Here is a 26,501-nt window from a genome sequence, read left to right on the forward strand (position 1 = left end):
AATGTTGGAGGGGATGTGGAACACTGATGGTCCCTGAGTTGGTGGAACTGTAAACAAATCCAACCATAAACAAATCCAACCATTCTGGAGAGCAATCTGGAACTATGCTCAAAAAGTTGTCAAAATGTGCATACCTTTTGACCCAGCAGTATTGTTGCTGGGCTTTATATCCCAAAGAGATATTAAAGGAGGGAAAGGGACCTATATGTGCAAAAATGTTTGTGGTAGCCCTTTTTGTAGTGGCAAGAAACTGGAAACTGAATGGATGCCCATCAGTTGGAGAATGCCTGAATAAATTATGGTATATAAATGTTATGGAATATTATCAGTCTGTAAGAAATGACCAACAGGATGATTTCAGAGAGGCCTGGAGAGACTTACATGAATTGATGCTAAGTAAAATAAGCAGAACCAGGAGGTCATTATATACGGCAACAACAAGACTATATGATGATCAATTCTGATGGACATAGCTCTCTCTAACAGTAAGATGATTCAAACCAGTTCCAATTGTTCAAAAATCTGAGAATCATCTACACCCAGAGAAAGGACTATGGGAACTGAGTGTGGACCACAACATAGCATTTTCACTCTGTTATTGTTTGTTTGCATTTTTGTTTTCTTTCTCAGATTTTTTTTTCTTTCTAGATCCAATTTTTCTTGTGCAGCAAGTTAACTGTATAAATATGTATACATATATTGGATTTAAACATATATTGTAACATATTTAACATTTATTAGTCTATCTGCCATCTAAGGGAGAGGGTGGGGGAAAGCAAGAGGAAAATTTGGAACGGAAGGTTTTGCAAGGGGCAATGTTGAAAAATTACCCATGCATATATTTTGTTAATAAAAAGCTATAATATATGTATCTAGGATATACTGCAACATATCCAATATATAAAGGACTGCTTGCCATCTAGGGGAGGGGGTGGAGGGAGGGAGGGAAAAAAAATTGGAACAGAAACAAGTGCAAAGGATAATGTTGTAAAAAAAAAAATTACCCTGGCATGGATTCTGTCAATATAAAGTAATTATTAAATAAAAATTTTAAAAAAAAAAAAAAAAAAGATGGCATAAAGCTTTACTTGGTTTTTAAAAATTTCAACTGTATTTTATTTTTCCAATTATACATAAGATAGTTTCCAAGATTCATTTTTGTGAGATTTTGAGTTTCAATTTTTTCCTCCTTCCCTCCCTTCCTTTCCCTCTCTACTCCCCAAGATAGCAAGCAGTGTGATATAGGTTATATATGTACAATCATTTTAAACATATTTCCACATTAGTTATATTGTGAAAGGAAAATGAGATCAAATGGAAAGAAATCACAAGGGGAAAAAAAACAACAAAAAAGGTGAAAATAGACTGGAAAAAAAAAAGCTATAATATAAAAAATATATAAAAGAAATTATAAAAAAAATCCATCTGTTTCACTTCTTGATATATTATAAAACTGATTATTATCCAGGCATCTATCATGTTGAAATATATTGGTGATTAATTGTACTAAGAATCAAGAGTGGATTTGTAGAAACATAAAACACAGCATTTGTCAGAAAATGGAAATAAAAGGAAAAAGATTTTAAATCTTAGAAATAGAAAATAGCTAAGAAATAATCTAAAAAAGGATACAGAATCAAGGGATTAGCCAATTAGTCCATCTTCTTCCTAACCACCCAACTTTTGTAGTACTTCATCAAAACACTTTTTAACTTCATTTTCTGCTTTCCCCCCACACTTATCTGATATACTTTTTCCTTATCAATTTCCACCAATTTTTGACCAACTGAATTTCTATCTCCTATCTTCAAATTCTAAACACTCCTTCGTATATTAAACTTTTAATAGGTTAATTAATAATTAAAACAATTACTTCCTCAATTAAAATTAATTAAAATAATGCCTATATTCTTAAAAAACAATGATTCCAAAAGATAGATATTTACTATGAATTCAACCAATTCACTGTTAATGACTGTTAGTAACTTTCCACAATATAAGATTTGACAAAAATGTATCAAGATAAATTAATTTTAGGAAATCATAAGGCATAACAAAAGAGCATTTTTTAAAAGTGAAGTCATTCTAGTAACAGTCTAATATATTACATTTGTGAAAATAAAATCAAAATTGCACTTAACAAAATAAGCCTTTTTTTTCAAGAATGTACATAATAAAGTGACTTCTTGTGCTCAACATAAACAGTTATTACTAAAAATTATTTGATTACAAAATATTAGGCTTCCTAAAACAATGAAAATCTTGGGCCTGTGATTTTGTTGGTACAGGAAAGAGTGAATAATCTATGAATGTAAATAAGCAATTATTCTGGAAACTTAGACAATGTCTTGGAACTAAGGGACTGTAACTTGCCCAGGGTTCCAGAGTTTATGCAGGATGTAAGCCAACATTTTTTGCTCCATAGACCCACTTTCAACATCAACAACAATATGTGTTTTGACAACTCCCCACCTTCACCCACAATCCCCTCCCCCAATTTAACATGCTACTCCTAATATTCTTTTAGACTTATTAAGTACTTATAATGTGTACACAGTAATTTTTGCCTTCAAAAGGTCCAGATTAAATTTTACTGAATAAAACTTCAAACATGCACAAAGCTTTACCATCACAAAGAAAAAAACATCTGAAACATAACTGGACAAATATTGACTCAAAATTAATTCCTTAAATATCATTAAAATATTTTAAGCCCAAATACCTTGAATCAGAACCAGTACTATATACAAATAATCTATAAACTTTTTTGATCATATACTGCAATGGGAAATTTTTTTAAATAAAAACTCAATGCTGGGTGTTAATGGTTGGCAGTGCTGAATAAGAGAATTCCCAAAGTTACATAAACACAAAGAAATGCATAGCTGGCTAAATTTACTAAATCATAATACTCATTTTCTGATGCAATGATGCAAAGTTGTAAATGAAATTAATTTGGCAAAGGTGTGTTTGACTCATGACAGTAAATGCTATCCATATTCAGAAAAAGAACTATGGAGTCTGAATGCAGAGAACAAAGAATACAATTTTCACCTTTTTTCCCCCATAACTTTTCCTCTTTTTTTGATTATTCTTTCACAACATGACTAATGTGAAAATGTTTAATATGTTTATACACGTATACTCTATCTCAGATTGCTTGCTGGCTTGGAGAAAGGAGAGGAAAGAGAGAAAAAAAGGGAAATCAAAATTTACTTATAAAAGTAAATGTTGAAAATTTAAAAATAAATAGATAAATGTTTGGGTTTTTGTTTGCGTTTTTTTAGGATTATTTTTGTGGGAAGGATTCTGGGAAGATGGTGGAGTACAGGCAGAAAATTCTAAACTGTCTAGATTTCTCTCTCTCTCTCTCTCTCTCTCTCTCTCACACACACACACACACACACACACACACACACACACACACACGACAAAATTGCACCACAGGACAAATTTAGAGCTGTAAATAACAAGCTGTTCTCAGAACAGTGGTCCTCCACTGACAATCAAAGATGATCCTAAGAAAAGATACTAGAATGAAGGTTTGGTCTTACTTAAGTGTAAACGCCTCCAGGCTACAGCAGGTAAGCCCTGGGGCTAGTTGGGTTTGACAGTATCCTCAACCTCAGTCACAGGAATTTTTACCCCTTATATAGTGTGAGGAATCAGGTGTTTTTAGTCAGAACAGATTGGAGGAATCTGTTAATAAGAGACACCAGGCCCAGCAGTACTGCTAAAACGAGGCCCTGGATGAGAAGGAACCAGAACATTCGTGGTTAAGTGCAAAAGCAGTGGAGCAGTAATGCTGCTGGCTTGGAGGCACCTAGAGGAAGGCAGAGTTCTCGGTTTCCAATTACAGGTCAAAGGGGAGAAGTGAAGAAGAGTCTAAGGCTAGAGGCAACACCCCCAAACTCCAGGATTAAAGGTGATGATACCAACAATTTTATGCAAATTAAAAAAGGAGACAGAACCCACCCGAAGAAACCTACTGAAAGATTAGGGAAGACCAGGATTCATCTTCAGAGGATACGGAAGTAAAAAAAAGACTCTCCTATCTAAAAAAAGAGTAACATTAAATGGCCACCTGCCCAAAGAGAATTTACAGAACTCAAAAAAGAATTTAAAAACCAAATGAGACTGAGGAAAAAATAAAAATGAATAAAAAATAAAAACAAGATCAATATGGCACAGCCACAAATCACACAAGCAGTAGTACCAACACTAAAAAACCAAACACTATATATGGAAGAGGAAAAGGAAATGAAGTCGTGGCCAAAAATATCAAAGCAAACAAAGGTAAACATAATTCTGAATGAGGAAAGGAAAAAAAAAAGGATATTCAATGAATTGCCAAATTTTATTGCAAAAAGACCTGAACTTAAATATAAAATTTCACATAAAAGATCCAAGAAAAATATAAGGAAACATCAAAAACTAATTACAAGGGATCCAATAAGGACAAACTGTGTTTTATACATGGAAATATAAACCATATGTCTAAGATTGTCGTTAGTAATTTGGTAGTTCAAAAGAAACATTTGGGTAGAGCCGAGTTTGATGTGATTATGAAAAGCAAACCCATGTAGTTTGAAAAAGTAAGAATAATAATTATGTTATAGAAATGAGGTGTGAGAACAAGAACTGACAGAGAAATGAGACAGATTCCACAACTACATTTCCTCCCCCTAATCACATGGGAAATGGAGTGATAGAGAATTTGACTACAAGGGTATAAAAATCTTCTAAATTCATAAGTAAAAGGAATAGTTGTAGAAAGGGAGAGAGATTAACAGGAATGGAATAAAGCATGGAATTAATAAGAATGGTATAAAGACAGGGAAAAAAGTAAGGGGAGAGAGAAACTTTGAAGGGGATTTGGTTAAGTGATGACAAGGCAGGGGAAAGAAGTAAAGCAAGAGTCAGCAGGGATAGGAAATAATAGATACAAATAATGATAATGATGAAAAGTAGAATTTATTAGAAGAAAAATTAGGGGTAGATAGTAATCATTTATCTCAAATAAAATTAAAGCTAAAATAGATTTAATAAAAAGAGAAAATAGGGAAACTATATATACTATTGTCAGCCATATTAATATTGCTTTAAATTACTTAAAATAAGTAGATGGTATATGATTGAAATGTTGCTATAGTGTAGGAAATGAGGAGTTGGTGGATCCTTATTGAAAGATGTTATCCAACTTCAGAGAAAAAGGAGACAAAGAAGCACAGTACAGCCTTACATAGAGGCATATGAATGTATATGGAAATTTATGTGTATGATTATAGATATCTAAGTATGTGTGTATATAAATATATGTACATATATCCATGCTAAATTGTAGCTTGCTTGGGGAAAGTGAAGGGCAAAGAAAGGGGGAAAAATAAATTAAATAAAAAGTACACAGCAGTGAAAGAGAGCCTACATGGAAGCAAAAGATGGAGAGCTCTGAACACAATGTGAATAGTACTAATCAGATATGCTTTCTTGAAATGTAAATTTCTCTCATTTTGAATCCTCTCTTCTGTTATGATGTGTACACGGTAATCATTTTTTCTTTTGATTTTTTCTTTTTCTATTTTCTTTTTAGGTTTTAAATAAGTTTTAAGTGTATTTTTTCTGATAGAAAGTGAATAGACTATGATCAATGAAAATCCATAAGCTCACAGGACTTGCTGAGAACAGCTGCACAGCTCCCAGGTGAGAAGGAAGAATAGTATCAGACTATCTTGACAAAATGCCTGAGAACAAACTGGGTTTTCTGAATCCAAATACCCTTCTTCATTTGTTACAAAGTTGCTCAATAACTTTGGGGAAAGGGTTGCAGATCTGAAGAACTATGCATTTTGCTCCTTAATTTACTAATATTTAACATCAGGATATCATTCTGGAAAGCAATTTAGAACTGTGCCCAAAAAGCTATAAAACTGCCCTCTCCTTCCTCCGACTTAGTAAGGGGATAGGGATCTAACTCCAATAGGGGGATAATGTAGAGCATATAGAACTACTGAAGATATGAAGAGTTGGAAGGGGAGAGAAATAAAAGGAAATATTTAAATTTAACAGAGGCAGGTTGGATTTTCCACAGGTTCAAAATGTTTCTTAGTTCATTACTGAAGATGAGCCAAATAAATCAGTCTACAATAATGAAAATTAGCTATATTTTTGTTAGAATTTGTGTAGGCTATCAGGAAGTTACAATCTCAAAATTCAGCCTTGCTCTCACTTCCAGACTTTCCCTTTACCTTCTTTCACCCTTTGAAGTTCATCTAATTAAAATTTTCTACCCAATTAAAATTTTGCTTGTTAGGAGTATATTGAGCTCCTCAGTTCATTTTCTCTTTTCTCAAGAGTTCAACACTAAGCTCCCCATTATTTTCTGGTTCCCCAACTCCTACCCTTACAAATGGGATCCTTTATTATCCAGTTATTTGACTAAATTCTATTTTCCTAGTTCTTTAACCTCTTTTAAGTTTCATGACCTATTCCTTCACTCTACCTCATTACACATCTGATCATTACTAAGAAGTGTAACTCTTCTCTAATGACAAACTGGTATTCTTCTATCTAAACATAACTTTCTATCGTTCCATTGATGGCCATATTCTACGTTTCCTTCCTTCATCTGTCATTCTACCTCTTGGACTCTTGGAGACATCCATTTACTTTCCAATTCAGTCAGATTTTTTGAAAAAGCCATCTATAACTTACTGCCTCCACTTCCTTCTCCTTTCACTCATTACCAAAATCCTTTACAATCTGGCTTTCTACCTATCAAGTAACTCAAGTTATGAATGATCTTAGTTGCCAAATCTAATGTCTTTTCTCAGTCCCAATCTATCCCAATTTATCTACTGTTTACCTTCTTCTCCTGGATATTCTCTCTTTTCTGGATTTTTCTGACATAATGGTGTCCTAGTTCTGTCAAACTAATCCTTTTCACTCTCCTTTCCTTTCTCATTATTCACATTATATCCTGCCCTATATATGGGTATATTTTGAGAGTACAAAGTTCTGTGTTCTCTTCTCTCCATATATATTCTCTTAGGAAACTCCTCAAACTCCATCAGATATGTGTATACACATACATATGTACACTAATACACACAGGCACATACATAATACTTACACATTCATTGTTTTAATCTTCACAACAACTGTGTAGCCCAAAATGAAGAAAAGAATGAAAATCATGTTTTGAAAATGCAAAGAAAAAACAGAATCCCAGAAAGACTGACAAACAGGGAGGGCTATTCTGAGAATTATATGTTTTATTTACTCTGTATTTAAACACTTTCAGGTTAGAAACTTTTTTTTCTAACATTTTATTTTACTTGTCAAATTCAAAGAATTAATTTTTTAAAAAGAAAAACACTCTATTTCCTGCTTTTAAAAATATCACTTTTTTCAAACAGATAAATAATTTTCTATTAGGAAAGTTGTAGAGGGCTGCAGATAGCAAGGGAACTCTGAGTGAGGTATAAGATCCTTTAACCCAGAGGCTAAATATCTGGTTTGGTTCCCCATTTTTCTCTTTGGAATTTTTCACCTCCCTTCCTGAGAAGCCAGAGACTGCATTACCACCTGTGTTCTACTTGAAGCAAGAATACTTGCAGCAGGGTGCTTATAGTTAGTACTTACTCAGTGTGATTGATGATAATGATTCTCTAGTTCACACATACTCAGTTTGACATAATGATGTAATCACTCTAGTTGACATATACTTAGTATGATGTAATGATGTAATCATACTGAGGTATTTAGGGTCTGAGAGGACTGGAAATGAGACTCAAACTCAGACTTAAGACTCAGATACAGAAGAGATAGATGAGGAGACAGACACAGAGAAGAGACAAAAGTGGGAGATAGAAACAGAGATCCTCCTAGGGCTCTCCTGCCTTCATCACTCCCCCACTTAAGACCAAGGCTCATCCACAGATTCTCCAAAGAGCTAGTCGGGCCATTACAGAAAGTAGTCTAGCAGTAAATGGATAGCTAGGTAAATCTGTTGCTAGGCCTGGAGTCAGGAAGACTTACTTCCTTTAGTTCCTATCTGGTTTCAAATACTTATTAGCTGTGTGACAAGCAAGTCACTTACTCCTGCTGATCTCAGTTTCCTCAAGTGTAAAATAAATTGAAGACCACTCTAGTATCTTTGCCAAAAAAAAAAAAAAAAAAAAAAAAAAAACTCCAAATGAAGTCACAAAACCTGTGATGCAGTTAAAATGACTCAATAAGTAAGTTTCCTAATAGGACTAATACACTTCAATCCTTCTGATCATTAAAATTCAATAAACTTCACTTTTTTTTTTTAAATTAGCTGAATAAATGCATACTAATTGTACTACACAGTATATGACAACACTGGTCAGAACCTAATTTTGTCAGACTGCTTAAAGATTTTTCTAGTAATTCTTTTCAAGTAAACTTTTTTCCTACCTAAAGTACTTTTTCCTTTACTGAGTTGGATTGAGTTAAGCCATCCCCTAAAGCTTCCTTGCCTGGTTTTGTCTAACTGATCTGCTTTTCTATTTTAAATTGCAAACAGTTTTGATGCTTACTAGAGTATAGAGCATTCTACATTCTCAAATATTTTCAATAATTTCCCTAATAGTCTAAATATTTTGTTTCTCCAAAGTTTGGTAAAATTTTGTCTAACTAGATAAAAAATTTGACTTAGCACTAAAATGTAGAAATTAATTTCCACAGAAAAAATTTCGTTTTTATTATTTTGGCATTGCCCAGCCATGAGGCACTAAATACCCCCATACAGTTAATTTATTTTCTTGTTGATCTTTTTTAAGATGGGAAAAAGTAGTTACGGTATATCTTTTACAGCTACTAGGAAGAGAGGGAATGATGGGAAGGACTGCTGTCCATTTTTAACAAAACATGGAAGAGAAATGATTACAAAATATAAAATAAGATCATTTCAATTACGTGAAAAACTTTTTTAAAAAACAATATTAATATCATATAGGTTAGAGAATTACTATGCTAAAAATCATTAGTACAAAGTAGCATAGAAAGATTTGTAACATTAATGCCACCTATTGACTCATCAGTCACACTGCACTGAGTTTTAAAATTTTTTATCTGTATTGTATATTCTCGCACAATAAAATTTATGTAACTCTTTATGTGAAGTAAACAGGACAAGTTCCCCACTTCGGAAATAATTAAGAAAAATGAAACTCAGAGAATTTTCTAAGAATAAAATTTCCAAGATCAGTAGGTTAACAAATATTAAAGCCAAAAGTCAAATACTTTTTGAATCCAAAAATAGTGTTCTCTTTCCAGTGTCCATCAAAAGATTTAATCACATCTCCTACAGACATAGTGGTACTAACCTAGCAGTCTGTTGATTTAACTGCTGCATATTTGTCAACTACAACAATAATTATTATAATGATTCTCCACAATAGTCTTATTCCGCTGCCACTAGATGACATGAAAATGACCCTGAATCTTTCAAAAGCTACATAAGCAGAACAACAAATGTTTCAAGTTATCTACCCAACATGAAAATTTTCAAGACAGCCTGACAGACTTTTTAGCTTAGATAAATATAGTTAAGATTCACCAGCAAAGGTTGGCCATTGAGTGCAATTTTTGTCAAAGCATTTCATTAAATTGATAAAAATATGAAATAGCTATCATTCCAATGTCTACCTTCAGTTTCTTTAGTTACAATAATAAGCAAAAATAAAACAAAACACTCAAAATAAGCACACTTTACTGTTAGAAAACACAATGTATCATCTTTGTCTAACCTTCAAAGCTGATAACTGGCAGAAGATCTAAAGTAACACTCAAGAGATCAAAAACAAAATAGGAATTTTAGTTAAAAGACATACCAGTTCTTACTTTACCTTTAAAAGAGGATGAATAATATAGATCATAGAATTGATTTTATCATACAAAGACAGATAGTAATATATCATTATGTACGTTGTTATCTCACTTTACAATCTGTTCACAATAAACAATTACAGGTATTTCATTTATGATCAAGAAATGAAAAAAGACCAAAGCCTTAGACTTCTCAAAAACTTCAGCCTGTTCTTTACAGAAAAGCCTCAAAATACACTGGAAATAGCCAAGACTTAATAACAGAAAACTAATTACTAAGATAATAGCTACATCAGAATCAGTTGTCTCTATAGTCAAATTAACTGTAGATCAAAATTACATTAGAAATCTAAAGAAATGTAACTCAACCTTTTTAGATCAGAGTAAACAAGTTGCATTGCAGTTTGAACAATGCAAATTAAGTTGATAAGACCAAAAACAACTACCTCTGAAAGAAGTCAGGGGGTAATAACACTTTTCTCCAATAGGAATCTCTCTCTCTTTTTTAATCATGAAAGGATAGATCAGAATATTTAAAAGCAATGCTACTTCAAAGCGGGAGGGAAAATAGAAAAAATTATATCTGCAGTTAAGATTGGTTGGAGGCCTCGCTGAGTCAAATGGAGGTAAAAGCCAAGTGCAACTGGAAAAAACAAGCAAATGTAAAACAGGGCACTTCTCTGTAAATGTTTATTCTTATAAGAAATAGTTAAGAAAATCGGAGTACAATAAGAATGAATCTTAATGGAAGTGGACCTCTTCGATAAAGAGAGCCTTAATTGATCAAAGATGGACAGAAGCAGCTACACCCAGAGAAAGAACACTGGAAATGAATATAAACTGCTTGCATTTATGTTTTTCCTCCCGGGTTATTTATACCTTCTGAATCCAATTCTCCCTGTGCAACAAGAAAACTGTTTGGTTCTGCACACATATATTGTATCTAGGATATACTGCAACCCATTCAACATGTAAAGGACTCTTGCCATCTCGGGGAAGGGGTGGAGGGAGGGAGGGGTAAAATCAGAACAGAAATGAATGCAAGGGATAATGCTGTAAAAATTACCCTGGCATGTGTTCTATCAATAAAAAATTATTAAAAAAAAAAAAAAAAAAAAAAAAAGAATGAATCTTAAGATGAAGTTTAGAAGACCTGACTACATATATTCATATGGAATCTAAACTGAAGATAAAGAAGGCAAAGTTACAAAAGAATTAAAATGACTAAAATTGGACTTGATTAGAAACTTGAAAAGTTATGTTCATGACTAGTAGTTTTTAAGTGACCTTTATATACATTAGGACATAAGAAAAAGAAACCAGCCATTCTCCAATTGATAAATGGTCAAAGGATATGAACAGACAATTTTCAGATAATGAAATTGAAACTATTACCACTCATATGAAAGAGTGTTCCAAATCATTATTGATCAGAGAAATGCAAATTAAGACAACTCTGAGATACCACTACACACCTGTCAGATTGGCTAAGATGACAGGAAAAAATAATGATGAATGTTGGAGGGGATGCGGGAAAACTGGGACACTAATGCATTGTTGGTGGAGTTGTGAACGAATCCAACCGTTCTGGAGAGCAATCTGGAATTATGCTCAAAAAGTTATCAAACTGTGCATATCCTTTGATCCAGCAGTGTTTCTACTGGGCTTATACCCCAAAGAGATACTAAAGAAGGGAAAGGGACCTGTATGTGCCAAAATGTTTGTGGCAGCCGTTTGTGTAGTGGCTAGAAACTGGAAAATGAATGGATGCCCATCAATTGGAGAATGGCTGGGTAAATTGTGGTATATGAATGTTATGGAATATTATTGTTCTGTAAGAAATGACCAGCAGGATGAATACAGAGAGGACTGGCGAGACTTACACGAACTGATGCTAAGTGAAATGAGCAGAACCAGGAGATTATACACTTCGACAACGATATTGTGTAAGGACGTATTCTGATGGAAGCGGATTTCTTTGACAAAGAGGCCTAACTGAGTTTCAATTGATAAATGATGGACAAAAGCAGCTACACCCAAAGAAAGAACACTGGGAAACGAATGTGAACTATCTGCATTTTTGTTTTTCTTCCCGGGTTATTTTTACCTTCTGAATCCAATTCTCCCTGTGCAACAAGAGAACTGTTCAGTTCTGCAAACATATATTGTATCTAGGATATACTGCAACATATCTAACATATATAGGACTGCTTGCCATCTAGGGGAGGGGGTGGAGGGAAGGAGGGGAAAAATCAGAACAGAAACGAGTGCAAGAGATAATGTTGTAAAAAAAAATTACCCTGGCATAGAGTCTGTCAATATAAAGTTATTATTAAATAAAATAAAATAAAATATTAAAAAAATGAAGAGGAAAATTAAAAAGTCATTTAAACCAAAAAAAGAAAAAGAAATCAATTTTTGCGATCTTCTAGCATGACTCACATGTTCATAGTTATATTACTATCCAAAATTTAAATTAAAAAAAAAAATAAAATCTGGTTGTGTTCATTAGGCAGTGATTTTTTTAAATGTGGCCTTCAAGAGTTATCACAAAGTGTCAACCATGATATAATGGTTTAGATACTCAAGAATTCAAAAAACAAGATTCCCTAAGGATACAAAGATGCTCCAAAATGTCCCCACATTTACAAAATATTAATTGATCATCAAAATCGAGCACACTAAAAAGCCTCAATTAATTATGCAGTTATTTGAAAGACAGTATTCTAAGTATCCAAAGTTGAGACATTTTTGAAAAGCATACTGCTATAATTGCGTCATGCTGCCAATCATTACAACAATAACAGAAAATATTTTATATACTGCTTTATATGCAAAGCACTTTACATATTACCTCATCTATCTTGGATAGTCATTCTAAATGGAATGTAAAAAAGAAGTATAGGTGATGCCCCTTCATATTCGGAAAAATGCTGCTCGAATTATTAAAGCTCCCCCTAAACAAATATTCTACCAGTTAAAAGCTTTTAAGTCAACAAATCATGTAACATCATGATGTCTGAAGAATCCCAACTTTACATGGCCCAAAGCCAAACTAGCTAAGTATTAATTGGAACTTAAAATTCCCTATAAACTACTACTACCTTAATTACATTTCCCCTTCCCTATACAACATCTAATATCCCCCCAAAAAAATTTAATTATAAAAACATGCTGGATATTGGTTCCAATCTCCACTGCAATCCCAAAGCAAGGAAACGTATCTTTTTTAGCATCAGAACAGTCTACATCAAAATCAGTGTCTTACTTTTTCAATGGTCAAGAAGTATAAATTGGCTAAAACGTGTATAGGCTATCATTTCTATAAAATAAAATTCAAGCAGGAAAACATAATGTTTAGGAGAAACTTTAAGTTTCAAATAATATCTAAAAGTAAAAAGTTTGTTTATTCTAATCAAATATTAGTTTATTTCTTCAAATTAGTTCATACTAATACATTATATAAAGCACTTTTTGAATAGAAGCAAAAAACTAAACCTCTAATTTCATATATACAAAAATGTGAATCATCTTTGTTTTAGAGTGAGAAAAAGGAATACAAAAAAACTTTAATCACAAAGTATAAAAGATAGAGAGCAGAATTCCCCTTAGATTTAAATTGGGTAAAAAAAAAACTATATAAAACATAATAATATTTTATTTGGACAAATTATTTGATACTCTGATAAACAAGATACATTCCCTTATTTAAATAAATGTAAGACGTATCTAGGACAAATGTGTTTTACCCTAATATAAAGTTAACACCTAAAAATTTATTTATTCGTTGTTAACTGATCACCTACAAAACAAGCAAAACTTGACCAACCCAAAATTTCCTACTCAAAAATTGAAGTATTGAAAATAGAAGCAACCATTAAAAAGTATTACTGAAACACTAAAACTAATTCCAGAAAGAATCAAATAATCAAATATTTTTTTCTATTTTTACTATGCTGGTTCCCTGAAAAATTAACAGATACGCTGACAAAATCTGACAATATCCCATGGAAGTTTGTCTACCTTTCTTTCCCCTGCTATTTTTCTACATGAATATGAAAGCAGCATTTATCTCCAAAATTGGTCATCATTATTATTCAGCAATCTACTTCCAAGCTATTTTTTTCTTCATTTAAATTATTGTTGCTGTGTCCCCACAAATACCCAAATGCATACTATATGCAATCCCCTGATAGAATGTAAGTTTTAAAAAGTGCTTTTTAATAGTTTGGAACATGCATACACTCTCATTGCCACATTTATCTCCAGAAATAACATATAAAAATAAAATAAAGAATTTTTTTTTTAAATAAAGCAAGGATATTCTATTTTCAATCAATCAATGAAAAGTACATAAGCTACTTCTTTTTCAGGGAAAGGACTCGACACTAATATACAAATAAAAGAGTAAATTCTTTGTAAAATAAACTCTTGTTCAAAAGCATATATATATTAAAAACTTAGTATTTTGAGAGAGATATACCTATCTCTCTCAAAACACTAAGTTCTTATGTACACAAAAATTAAATGCTAAGTTGCCTAGATAGGAACTGAAACCAACAGGTGAAAAGATTAGGAAAGGATTCATAAAGAAGATGGTAGCTTTAAAATAAATTTCAAAGATAATATAAGTTCCCAGGCATGGAGATCAGGCAGAAAAGAGAACAAGAGGCCAATTGGTATGGACTGAAAAGTTCAGGAGGTTAAGTAATGACCTGTGAACCTTGAAAGGATGGGAAGCTTAAAAGAGTTTATATTTTGGAATTAAGAAACCACTTTTGTTGCTTAAGGAATAGTCATACGATCAGATTTACACTTAAAATTTCAAGTTGTAGGATCTCATACTGTACTACAAAAATCATTATCATCAGAATTGGCTAAAATAAATAGAAAAGTGAATCAATAAAACAGATCAAGCATACAAATAATTGAAAAAAAAAAAAAACTTACAGCAAGTTTCTCTTATAAAGAGATGGTACCTAAATATTTGGAATTGACAAGTATATAAAGAGAAGACCCATACCTGAGTAGATAAATGAACAAAGGTTTAATTACAGGAGAAAAATGCTTCAAAACACTAATAATAATTGAATTGCAAATTATAGCAACTTTAAAGTTCACAAAAATGTAGACAGTTGCACTATTTGTCACAGCAATAAACAAAGAATGAAGGAACTTGCCATCAATTGGGGAATGCTGAACATGATAAGATTTGGGGGAATTTGGCAAGATTTATATGAACTGATGCCAAGAGAAATGTTCAAATATAGAAGAATATATGATCACAAATGAGATAAAAGAAAAGCAACTTTGAAATACTGCAAACTTATCAAAGGAACTGACTAATTATCACCTCAGAAGACTAATAGTGAAGCATACTGTCCATATATTAAAGGGATAACAGACTAATCATTTTCAGACTCATCCAAAATACTGCTTTGTTTAACTACACTTGTCTGTACAAAGGAGGACTTCTTTGGATGGAAAAGGGAGGTTGGAGTTGTCAATAAATACATGCCTTTATAGACAAAATTCAGAAGGTGATACAGAAAAGGACAATTTGTTTCTAAAATGTTCAATTTAATCTAAAATAATAAACTACATTAGTTCAGTTTCATACACATTTGATCAGTATTAATAACAAACTTTTACTAATTAAGGAATCCCGAAGATTCAAAAAGATGAATTATATTGATTTGAAGATTTAACATATGCTTAATGATAGAGTAGTTAATGAAAAACTTAAATGGAAATGAAAATCTAGGAACATTTAAAATGGACAAGCTAGGAGACTGGACTGTTTGCATTGCAAAGCAGTAATTATGAAATCTCTCTGAATTTTTTCAACCTAAAACTAATGAAAATTCTATCCTCACAAACACATCAAGAAAATCTCTAATGCACAAATATAAAGTTTAGTAATAAATAGTTCAAATATTATAATCAGTATAAACATACTTTTAAATAGAATTTATCTAAGTAATTTTTAACTTTAGGTAGAATTATCACCTAAACAATTCTGTATCAACCTAAAATCTTCACTTGACTTAATCTCTCATTTCATCACACTTCTACAAGCCTCAATTTTATACAACAGCATCATTTGTCAGGCTTCACTACAGCCATTCCAAATCACACACAAATCACTAACAGCAATAATCTACTCCTCATATCATTTCAAATAAGCAAAAAAAAGTTGTTAAAAATATGCTTCTAACACTGCCATTTACCATCAATTACCACTGTATATTCCTTGAAGTTGTTCTCTCTACCCCAACCTGACATGTCCTTGCTTCTCATGACTAACCTCAAAATTAGTATAAGACATTAGTTAGGGCAAAGCACATTTACTCTAGAACATCTATCACTTTACTTCCTGGATCTCTGAGTGAATTCCCTACATAATAAAAATAACTTTAATAGTTAGCATTTACATAGTACTTAAAAAGTTTTCAAAGCAGTTTATAAATTCTGTCAGTTGATCCTCATAACAACCTTGAGAGGTTGTACTATCATTACACCATTTTACAGAAGAGGAAATTGAGTCAGAATTGTTCTACTGATTCTCCTGTGGCCCCCCACCGTGGTTGAGAGCATATCTAAACTTGGGTCTTCCTGACTCCAGGAGGTCCAATAATTTATATATGAAGCTACCTACCAGCCTAGAGGATCATACATCTAGAATCCTCTAAAAAGTAACACTCACCACACAAAGCCCCCTACTATCCAAATTTTCTTTAAGATCTCCAAGTGAGAGAGAACCTACTACTACACCAAGCAACCCATCCACCTAAACGCTTAATGTTCGAGGAATTGACTAATAGGATGGTAAGACTGCTTAGAGGATGAAAAGAGAATCAAAGACAACTCTAGAGATTTAAACTTGGGTACCAGAAAAATAAGAATACAAAGGAAAGAAGCATTTTTAAGCACCTACTGTATGTCAGACAATATGCTAAGCTTATAGAGTGCTATTATTATTACCATTTTACAGGGAAGGAAATATTAAGCAGATGTAGAACAAATGGCCTGCCCAAGGCCTCATTGCTAGAAAGTATCTGAGGTTGAATTTGAATTAAGATCTTCCTGATTTCAAGCAAAGCATTCCCATTTACTGTACACAACCTACCAGCCATTACCTAATTTTTAAGAATAATGATATTTTTGTTTTAGTTATTTCATATTCATAGATTCCAAGAGCATAAACTTAAAGCTAGAAGACAATTTAAAGTGCATCCAATGCCAAACCTCATTTCAGAAACAAGGAAACTGAGGTTCACAGACTTTAACTTAGAAGACTTGTCCAGGGTCAAAAAGGCAGTGGATAAAGCCCAGATTTGAATTTGAGTCGTCTAAATTTGGAACATTCGGGGAAACAACTATTCAGAAGGTGAAGTTGGGGATAAAAATGATGTAAACTGAGATCTTTTGGGGAATAATGATGTAACCTTTGGAGGGCAAGGGGGGCCGGATATTCCCAAACCCTGGAAAAAACATACCTTTCCTAGACAAGCCCTTCCCAAGTTAAGTGGCTTCATTTCAATATGAGATCTTGTCAAAATCACCTTCCATTGAAACTGAGATCTTTTGGGGATGGCCAGGACTCCCCTTCATAGAGTTCCCAGACTCTGGGAAAAATCCTTTAAACTCCCAGTTAAACGATTTTATTCCATTCAATTTTATTCAATCTGTCTGATGGTCCTTTATTGATTAGCCCAGACAGCTTCCAGCCCCAGGCCAACATTTGCCCAAATAACCAAGGGTCTATTAACACACCTTTGCCAAACTTCTAATGAAGAGTTTTGCCCATTAAGAGAGCTTCTTCTTAGTGAACAATAAAATATCCTTTTTTGCCACAGATTTCAGGTTCAGGAATTCTTTCCCATTAGACCTGTGCCAAGCAGAGGGAATTGCCCACTCCAATTCTCACACCTCTTCACTGACACTAACCTCATCAAAGATAACTTACTACATTAGCACAGATGATAAATGAAGCTAAATAATAAGTGATAAATAGGATATTACCTATGGATAAAAGACAATTTAAAACCAGGTCACCAGCAGGATGAATACAGAGAGGACTGGCGAGACTTACATGAACTGATGCTGAGTGAAATGAGCAGAACCAGATCATTATATACCTCAACAATGATACTGTTTGAGGATGTATTCTGATGGAAGTGGATCTCTTCAATAAAGAGAGCCTTAATTGATCAAAGATGGACAAAAGCAGCTATACTCAGAGAAAGAACACTGGGAAATGGGAAATGAATATAAACTGCTTGCATTTTTGTTTTTCTTCCCGGGTTATTTATACCTTCTGAATTCAATTCTCCCTGTACAACAAGAAAACTGTCCGGTTCTGCACAAATATATTGTATCCAGGATATACTGTAACCTATTCAACATGTAAAGGACTGCTTGCCATCTGGGGGAGGGGGTGGAGGGAGGGAGGGGAAAAATCGGAACAGAAGTGAATGCAAGGGATAATGCTGTAAAAAACTACCCTGGCATGCGTTCTATCAATAAAAAGATATTAAAATTAAAATAAAATAAAAAAAATAAAACCAGGTCACACAGAGAAGCACAATTCTCTAAGAAACCAAAAAGGGAACAGTCAGAAAGGTAAGGAGACTGTAGAGAAGTACCATTCAGGATGGAAAGCACATTAAAGTGGTGGAAAAAGCTTAAAGACATGGACAAGACATGGGATTTGGTTGTTAGAGTATTAGTGACTTAATAAAAGCACTTTCTTTTAAAAGTCAAATGCTAGAATACATGGAGTTGATGGCCTGATCACTAATTTGATGACCAGTAAGAAAAACTATTACTCTTATATATCATCAGTTTATCGATAAAAGGAATAGGGGATATGAAATAATTGTGGATTATAATATGAAATAATTGTGGATTATAACAGTGTCAAAGGAAATTATGTTTTTTTTTTTAAATAAAGCAGACACATACAAGTTTCCAAGGAATTGGGGAAAATGAGGTATGAAAGTGAATTTAAGAATACAGATGACTAATGAAATTAGGTCCCCAATGGGACAAAAATCTCCCATTTTAAGTCTGAAGGAAAAAGATTAGTTGAGTATTTTCAAAAATTTAAGAAATGACAGAGGGGCAGCTAGTTGGTATAGTGTAAAGTCAGGAAGACCGGAGTTCAAATCTGGCCTCAGACACTTAACACTTCCTGGCTATGTGACTCTGGGCAACTCGCTTAATCTCAATTGTCTCAGCAAAAAAAAAAAGAAAAAGAAATGAAGGAATTCAGATCTGATGACTTCGATCTCTTTCACTACAGTAGGAGATGGGATCAATTGATGATAAAGTGGTAAAAAGTTTGTTATAGATAGGTCTGGTCTGAAATAATATATTAAAACAATACACATTTGGAGAATCAAAAAATGAATATATGCAATTCTTGGTTATTAATAGGTATCAGAATCAAAATCCTAAATTAAATCTTAATTTTAGGGCTTTAGTTTCAACTAACTCCTACCCACCTAAATATAATTAAAATAATTTTTTAGAACACATAGAAAAATTAATGTCAACTCTGTAAGTAGAATATGAAAAAATTACTTGCATCAAATTTCTCAAGCAGTAGTTTGTTAAGATATGTGTCCAAAGAGTCATTATACAAATAAACCTTAGTTTTAAATAAGATTTGGGAGACACTATTATAGACAACAGGTATATCTAGTAACAAAAAGCAAGAATATGAACATTTTTCAAAAGATTTTCAAATTAATGACCAGACTCCAAATCAATCAATGGAGAAATACAAAGCAACATATGTTGAGGTTTTATCTCAACCCCAGCAAACCAGTCAAGATGCCAAAATACTAGAATCATCAATTTTGGTAGGATTATAGGAAAATATACTAGTCCACTGCTGCTGGAACTAGGAATCAGCTGTTAGATAGCAATTTGGAATTATGTAAAAGTTCGTCTTGTCAAATAAATAAATAAATGAGTGAATGAATGAATAAATAAATAAAAATCCCATTTCCTACAGAATACCATTTTCAATCCGTCTTTAATTCTATGCCTTTCCTTTGTTGGTTATTTCCAATTTATCTTATATATAGCTTGTTTTTACATATTTGTATGATTGTTGCCTCCTCCATCACACTGTTTGAACTTCTTGATAATAGGTTTGTCTTTTGCTTGTCTTTATATTCCCAGAATTTAGCACAAGAGACAGGGATTGTGTGTGTATATGCTTACTGACAGATTGAGATTACACTATTTAGTTTAAACAATAAGGGGGATCATTGGTAACAAAGTCATCCTACCAAAAAAAAAAATTTTAAAGCAGTAATTTGTGTTAGCAAAGAATTGAAAGCAAAGCAGATACCAACTGACTAAGGAGTAGCTAAATAATTTATAACACATGAAAGTAATGATTCCTACATGAAGTAAGGAAAACAAAGAATACAGAAAAGCATGAAATGGAAAAAACTGATACAAACTGAAATAAGCAGAATCAAGAAAGTAATACACAATGACTGTAAATGTAAACAAGAAAAACTATCACAAAATCAAAAATGAACACTACAGATAAAATTAATATCACATTTCTTATCTTTACAATGGGTGGGGGAAGGATAGGAGGGAAAGAATTCCAAATTCAAATCTTTTTTTAAAAATGCCAAGAAATAATAATAAAAAATTTTTAAAGTGATAAATTTCAAAATTACAAAGTATGGCCCCAAAGAAAAGATATGAGAAAATAAATACTCCTACCCTATTCCTCTGAAGAAGTGAAAGGTCCATAACTGTGGTATATTACATGTTTTCAGATTTTTTTTCAATGTCAATATTAGTTTTGTTCATTCACTTCTTTTATTTAAAAAAAAATTATGTTATATGAGATGTTAACTCTCTAGGAGGGGGAAGGGAAGTATATTAGGAGAAATTTGAGCAATGTAAAAAAGATACAAATAAAATTTTATTTTTAAAGAAACTTTTAATTTTTTAAATCTCATATCCTATCCCTGTACCACTAAGTTAGAAAATTTATTAAAAATGCTAAAGGACAATAAATGTTAGAAAACTAGAGATGGAGTCAATATACAAATGCTATTTTGGAGTAGATGACAATTTATAAAAGCAAAAAATACAACAAGTTGTTTTGCATAGAAGTGTCTAGTTAAACCAAGCCAAAGACACTTGCCCAATCCCCAAATGAGAGAAAAATAATGTATTTATGAAATGGCTAGCTAAGGACTTAAGTTCAGAAAAATAGTTAAAAACTGATCAGCCCTTACAAAGGTCAAACTCCTAGAGTTAAAGTGACCTTGCAGGCCATCTGGCCCTCTCTGAAATACATATGCCCATGCCCCTTCTTTTATCACCACCAAGTGGTTAGGTCCGTAGTCTTTGCTTTAACACCTCCAATGCCACACTATAAGGTCCAATGTGTTAACTTCTTCCTAATTATTCTAAAGGTCCACTTCTCTGCAGGTACTTTATTAGTCTCTCTTAAAAAATGTAAGTCCCAAATTAAGCACAACATTCCTGATATAGTTAACAAAGAATTCAAATTGCCTAAGAAGGACCAGCACATGTGGGCTCAATTTCCTACCTTCCTAACAAATAAAGTAAGTATCTGAAAACATAGGTAACCTTTAAGGAAGAGAGTAGCTTATTTCTAAATATATTCAGGCTAGAAATAAAACAACCACATATGGATGCTGAAGGGGATTCATACATTAGCTAATGGATGGTCAGATTAGATTAACTGCCTCTTCCATCTCTGAAAAGTCTGATTTACTTTTAACAGAAGACTATTCTACTATACCACTCTGCCCAGGAATATCACAAATGTATATATTTTATCAATGGAAAGAAATAAAACAGAAAAACTACAACTTGTAAAATATATTTCAAGGAAGATAGCTCATGGACCAGGACAACAGGAGTCCTGGCAGACTATAGTCAACATAAGGATATAAAATAATGAGAAGAATTTCCTCAATTTCAAAACTTTTTTTCTTTTAAGTTAACTAGCCCACACAAAGGGGGGGGGGGAAAAAACCTATCTTAGATTAATAGTTTTATGATCTCTAATCAAAATACCTGGTACCTGACCCAGATACTTTAAAAATATTTTTTCTTAATCCAAATGTGATAAGAGAATAATTAACCACTGGGATTTATGTACATACTAATATTTCTTCTATCTGCTAACAAAAAGACTAAATTATCCAGTAAGACTAGTTATATGATTGGCATTCATTTAAATTTAGCCACTTTTGAAGAACTTACTTGAAGTTTTACAATTTCTTGTTTTTATGGAATACAAAAACTTCAAGCATAAATTTTTTTTTAATTAGCACAAATTTAAATTTCACTAACTCATACCCGGAATCAATCAAGAAAAACAAGGTCAAAATAAATCTTCTAAAAAAAGGGTAATTTTTAAACTATGGGCCATTAGCTTTTTAAACAATATTTTGATAACTACATTTCAATATAATTTGTTTCCTTTGTAGCCCTATATATTTTATTTATTTTATGCATTTAAAACACTATTAAAACACTATTCTGTAGGCATCACTAGTCTGCCAAAGATGTCAATGATCCAGAAATCCTTTGCTCTAAACATTCTACTTAATATCTGAAATGGAAAACAACTAAATTCCTTAGAATTTTGGTAAACCTTAACAAATCTTCAGGAGAAAAAAAAAAATCTCAATAAACTTACCACCAGTAAGACGGTAAGTTAACATATACCACATCATCCCAACAGGTTAAACAATTTAAAATTGCTTTCAGAAACATTCAATACAAAATATAAACAGTTCCCCAACAATCTCAATTTCCACCTTTGTTAGTAATGAATCTAGTCTTGGAAAAGCCAATCCTATTCTCAAGAATTAATTCAGTAAAATTTCTTTTTTTTATATCTTTCACATTAACTGAAATTTAAATTCAAATCTATGTTCTTATAAGGTATACTTTCAATTCTCAGTGATTGGTCATTTCATGGGGACAACTAAAAGTTCTGGTTTGTTTTTGTTTGGGTTTTTAATAGGACATTTATATCATAGGAAACAGCATAGTATATAGTACAATAGGTGTTGCTTAACCATCAGGATTATCTAGGTTAGTCTCAACTCTGCCATTAATTGCCCATAAGTACTATTTCACTGACCTGAGTCTGTTTCCTTCTCTGCAAATAAAGGGGGTTACCCTAAGTCTTAAAGTCTCTTGCAGCTCTAAACTCCTAGGATTCCATGTCCTCAAAGAACTATAAGAAAATACAACCTGAATAAGGAAACGCAAAAATTAAAGAAAATAATTACACAGAAAGTAATTCTCATCTAAACTGAAATATTTTACATTAGAACATTAGTTTGAATCATCTGATTTTCTATTAACTACATTCAACATTACTAATAGTACAATATCTAATTATAATTTGAGGCAACTACAAAAAGACATTCTGACATTGATGATGACTAGTAGGAGCTCTTAAGAAAAATGAACACCAGTTTGAATGTTTAAAAGTACCTAATTAATAAAAGTACAAAAAGCTAGACTATCAAATGAGGTAAAAATGACTGCCACGTAAGTCTATCAGGGAAAATTTCTTTAAGAAGGGGCAGGAAGGGCAATCTAATGCAGCCTGTAAAGATGAACAGGCAAGACAATCCAATGAAGAGAAAGCTAAACCCACATCCAATTAGACATTGTTAACATGTTTGCTGCTTGATCACTGTGCTTAACCTGACCAACTTCATGTTTACAGGCATATCAAACCAGAATGTTTCCTATCTCTCTAAAGAATACAAAAAAGGGAAACAAACAAACAAAAAAGGTTAAGTTAGTCATCTCTTGGGGCAGCTAGTTGGTACAGTGGATAGAAGTCAGGAGGATCTGAGTTCAAATCTTCCCTCAAGAGACTTAACACTTCCTTGCTAAGTAAGCCTGGGCAAGTCACTTAGCCCCAATTGCCTCAGCAAAAAAAAAAAAAAAAAAAAAAAGGGAGGGGGGGGAGGGGTGCGGGGGTAGGAAGAGAAGGAACCATTTATTAGATTATTCCCATTTTATAAAAAAGTCAGTTAGTTACTTTGATTATTCAAAGCAGTTAACCTGAAATTTTGAAATGGTTAAGAAAATTTTCATATTGTTTTAAAGAAAATCTACTACCAAAAAAATTATTCATTAATAATGAATAATAATGAAATAATAAACATTAGGTGGTATAGTGGAAAACAGACAGACCAGAGTCAAAAAGATCTGGTTTTTAAATTTCACTTCAGAAAATAACTGTGCCTTACTAGGTTAAGTAAATCACAACCTCTGAAGCGCAATTTCTTTATTTGTAAAACAGGAATATCAACAGCACTTACATAGCTCACAGGATTCTTGTGAAAAATCAAATGGTACACCATATATAAAGCACTTCACAATCCTTAAATTTCAGTTATTATAATTAATTTTTTTATAAATCTATGCCACCACCACTATTAATAAGATATATCTAATATGTAAAAGCACTAAAAGAAAAACTGTCATCTCTCTATACTAGATTATAGTTTTTCATTTGTGTTTATCATCATAATGAAATAATGTATATATGTACTTTCTTTCCCCTATGTTTTTAAGTAACAAAAAGATGAAAAACATATGAGAAATATCTGAACACTAACCACCTTGAAGTAGTTATGATCCAATGCCACATCAAAAAAAAGGTGCTGAAATGGAACAAGGTGTGAAGCAGTTTTGTATCTATAATTTTTATGTGAAAAGATTCATCTATTAAGAGTTTATTTTTTAATCTAATATTTTAAAAGGTATCTATATGCCTTTTAAATTCTAAAAAAATTTAAGATTAATTAACCTTACCTTTAAAAATTGCTAGATCAATTTGGAAGCTGTTTTTCACAGGCATAACATTTTTCCATTTTGAATGCAATCATACACCCCTCTATTTTCAGAAACACTACTCTCTAATATATAAAATTCTGTAGCTTTGGATTGGATGTGATTAACTTTTCTTGAGCATTTGGTGTTTACTGCACATTTTATGCAATAACCTGTGAAACTTGATGCAGCGCCCCTAGCGAAAGTCCTAAAAATCCAGATTAAACCAAATTCTACGGGTTCCCAAAATACATTGTCAAGAGGCACAGTATTAATATTTGTCACTAAATTACCTTATAATCCAAAAATATTAAAGACAAGAAAGTTTCATATGCAACAAATTACAATCATTAAGTTCCAATTTTCACTTAACTAGTAATCAATATGTAAAAATATGTCTAACATCAAATTCCCCAAACTTTGGAAATCAAGGCAAAAAAGGGTCATTGGTCTGCTCAGCAATTAAATTCAAGAGGACTGAAATAACACAAACTCGAGGTACCCATGCTTTAAGACGCATCTCAGTACTCATTCGACGAAAAGACATCCTTTCTAAAATAAACACCAAAGAAAAGATTAGTTCTCATTTTTCCAATCCCTTCTGTGTATTCTCATCAGGAGAGGGTGGGAGAGATGCCTACGGACCGATCGGCATCGTATCTTTGATCGGCGGGTTCCCGCCCGCAGACTCTAGGGGGCACTAGAAAAATGCCCTCCCGGTGCCCCCGCCCCGGGAACGTGAGCAGCTGCAGCTGCAGACCGTCGTCGGGGAGCTCGAGCTAGGATCGCGGCCGCAAAAGCAGCACAGCGCCCACCCCCGTCGCTTCTCAGCCAGTCCTGGGTCTTCGCCCCGGGGGCAGCTGCCACCCGAGCAATGGCTCCTCCTCCTCAACACAACAGAGGCCCGCGGCGAATCCCAGAGGTTTAACATCCCCCTCACCCCGGGGCTAGGCCCGCAAAAGGAGACAAATAAAGAGAAAAGGACTCACAATGGGGGGCTCTACTCCGTAGTTTCGGCCAAATCTGCACCAGATGGGGCTGGAAACAATTCTTGGTCCTAAGAAAATAGAGAAGAGATTTGAACCATAATCTAGTGGACCCAAGAAGGCCGCGTCCTCCCAGCCCCAGGAGAGGGAGTGGAGGAGGTCGGGCCTTATTTCTTCCCCACACAGCCCCGAGGGCCGCCCCCCCATCCCTGCACTCGAACCGAGTCGAACCGAGTCTAGAACCAAAGCAGAAAAGGGCGAGAGGCGACATCGGCCAGCACGCATCCGCGCCCTCTCCTCTGGGAGGGGAAGGCGAGAGCCTCGACGCCAGAAGAGGTCCAGCCCGCCTCCTCTACCACAAATCCCGACGTCCGCACTATACTCCCGTACAGATCACGTCACCGCCGGGCCGCGATCTCTCCATCTGCCCCCAGCAGTTGCCCCAGGCCCGGGGTTGCCCCCCCCTGCAGTCGGCGGCCGGCAGCACTGCCTCCCCGTCCGCCATTAGAGACCCAGGCAAACAATACGGGAGACGCAGGAGCGTCGCAGGGCAGCTCCTGGGACGACGGGGGGCCGACGACCGAGCTCTCCGGGGAGAGAGGGCAGTTCCCCAACAACTCGGAAAAAAACAGCGGTGGCGGTAGCCTGTCCGAGGCGGGAGGGGGGGGTGCTCCGGTCCTCGCCGCCGCCGCCCCCCTCCAGCTCCCTCAGCGGCTACTCCCCTCTCAGAAACAGACGGAAAGGAAAAATACCCCGGCCTCCGAACGCCCCGACTGCCAA

The 26,501-nt window shown here is 33.8% G+C and overlaps 1 protein-coding gene across 3 annotated transcripts in view; it reads right to left on the bottom strand.

The window, feature by feature from the left end:
* The window catches only part of ZMYM2 (zinc finger MYM-type containing 2), a 78,051-nt gene extending 51,944 nt beyond the window's left edge, over positions 1 to 26,107 (bottom strand). For all 3 annotated transcript variants that reach the window (XM_051986610.1, XM_051986609.1, XM_051986607.1), the window contains exon 1: positions 25,725 to 26,107. In XM_051986610.1, coding sequence (XP_051842570.1) covers positions 25,725 to 25,992 — 268 coding nt within the window. In that variant the 5' untranslated portion in view covers positions 25,993 to 26,107. The remainder of the gene's footprint in view (positions 1 to 25,724) is intronic.
* Positions 26,108 to 26,501: the final 394 nt, after the last annotated feature.

The sequence above is a fragment of the Antechinus flavipes genome, chromosome 3 (genome assembly GCF_016432865.1).
Source record: "Antechinus flavipes isolate AdamAnt ecotype Samford, QLD, Australia chromosome 3, AdamAnt_v2, whole genome shotgun sequence".
NCBI lineage: Eukaryota > Metazoa > Chordata > Mammalia > Dasyuromorphia > Dasyuridae > Antechinus > Antechinus flavipes.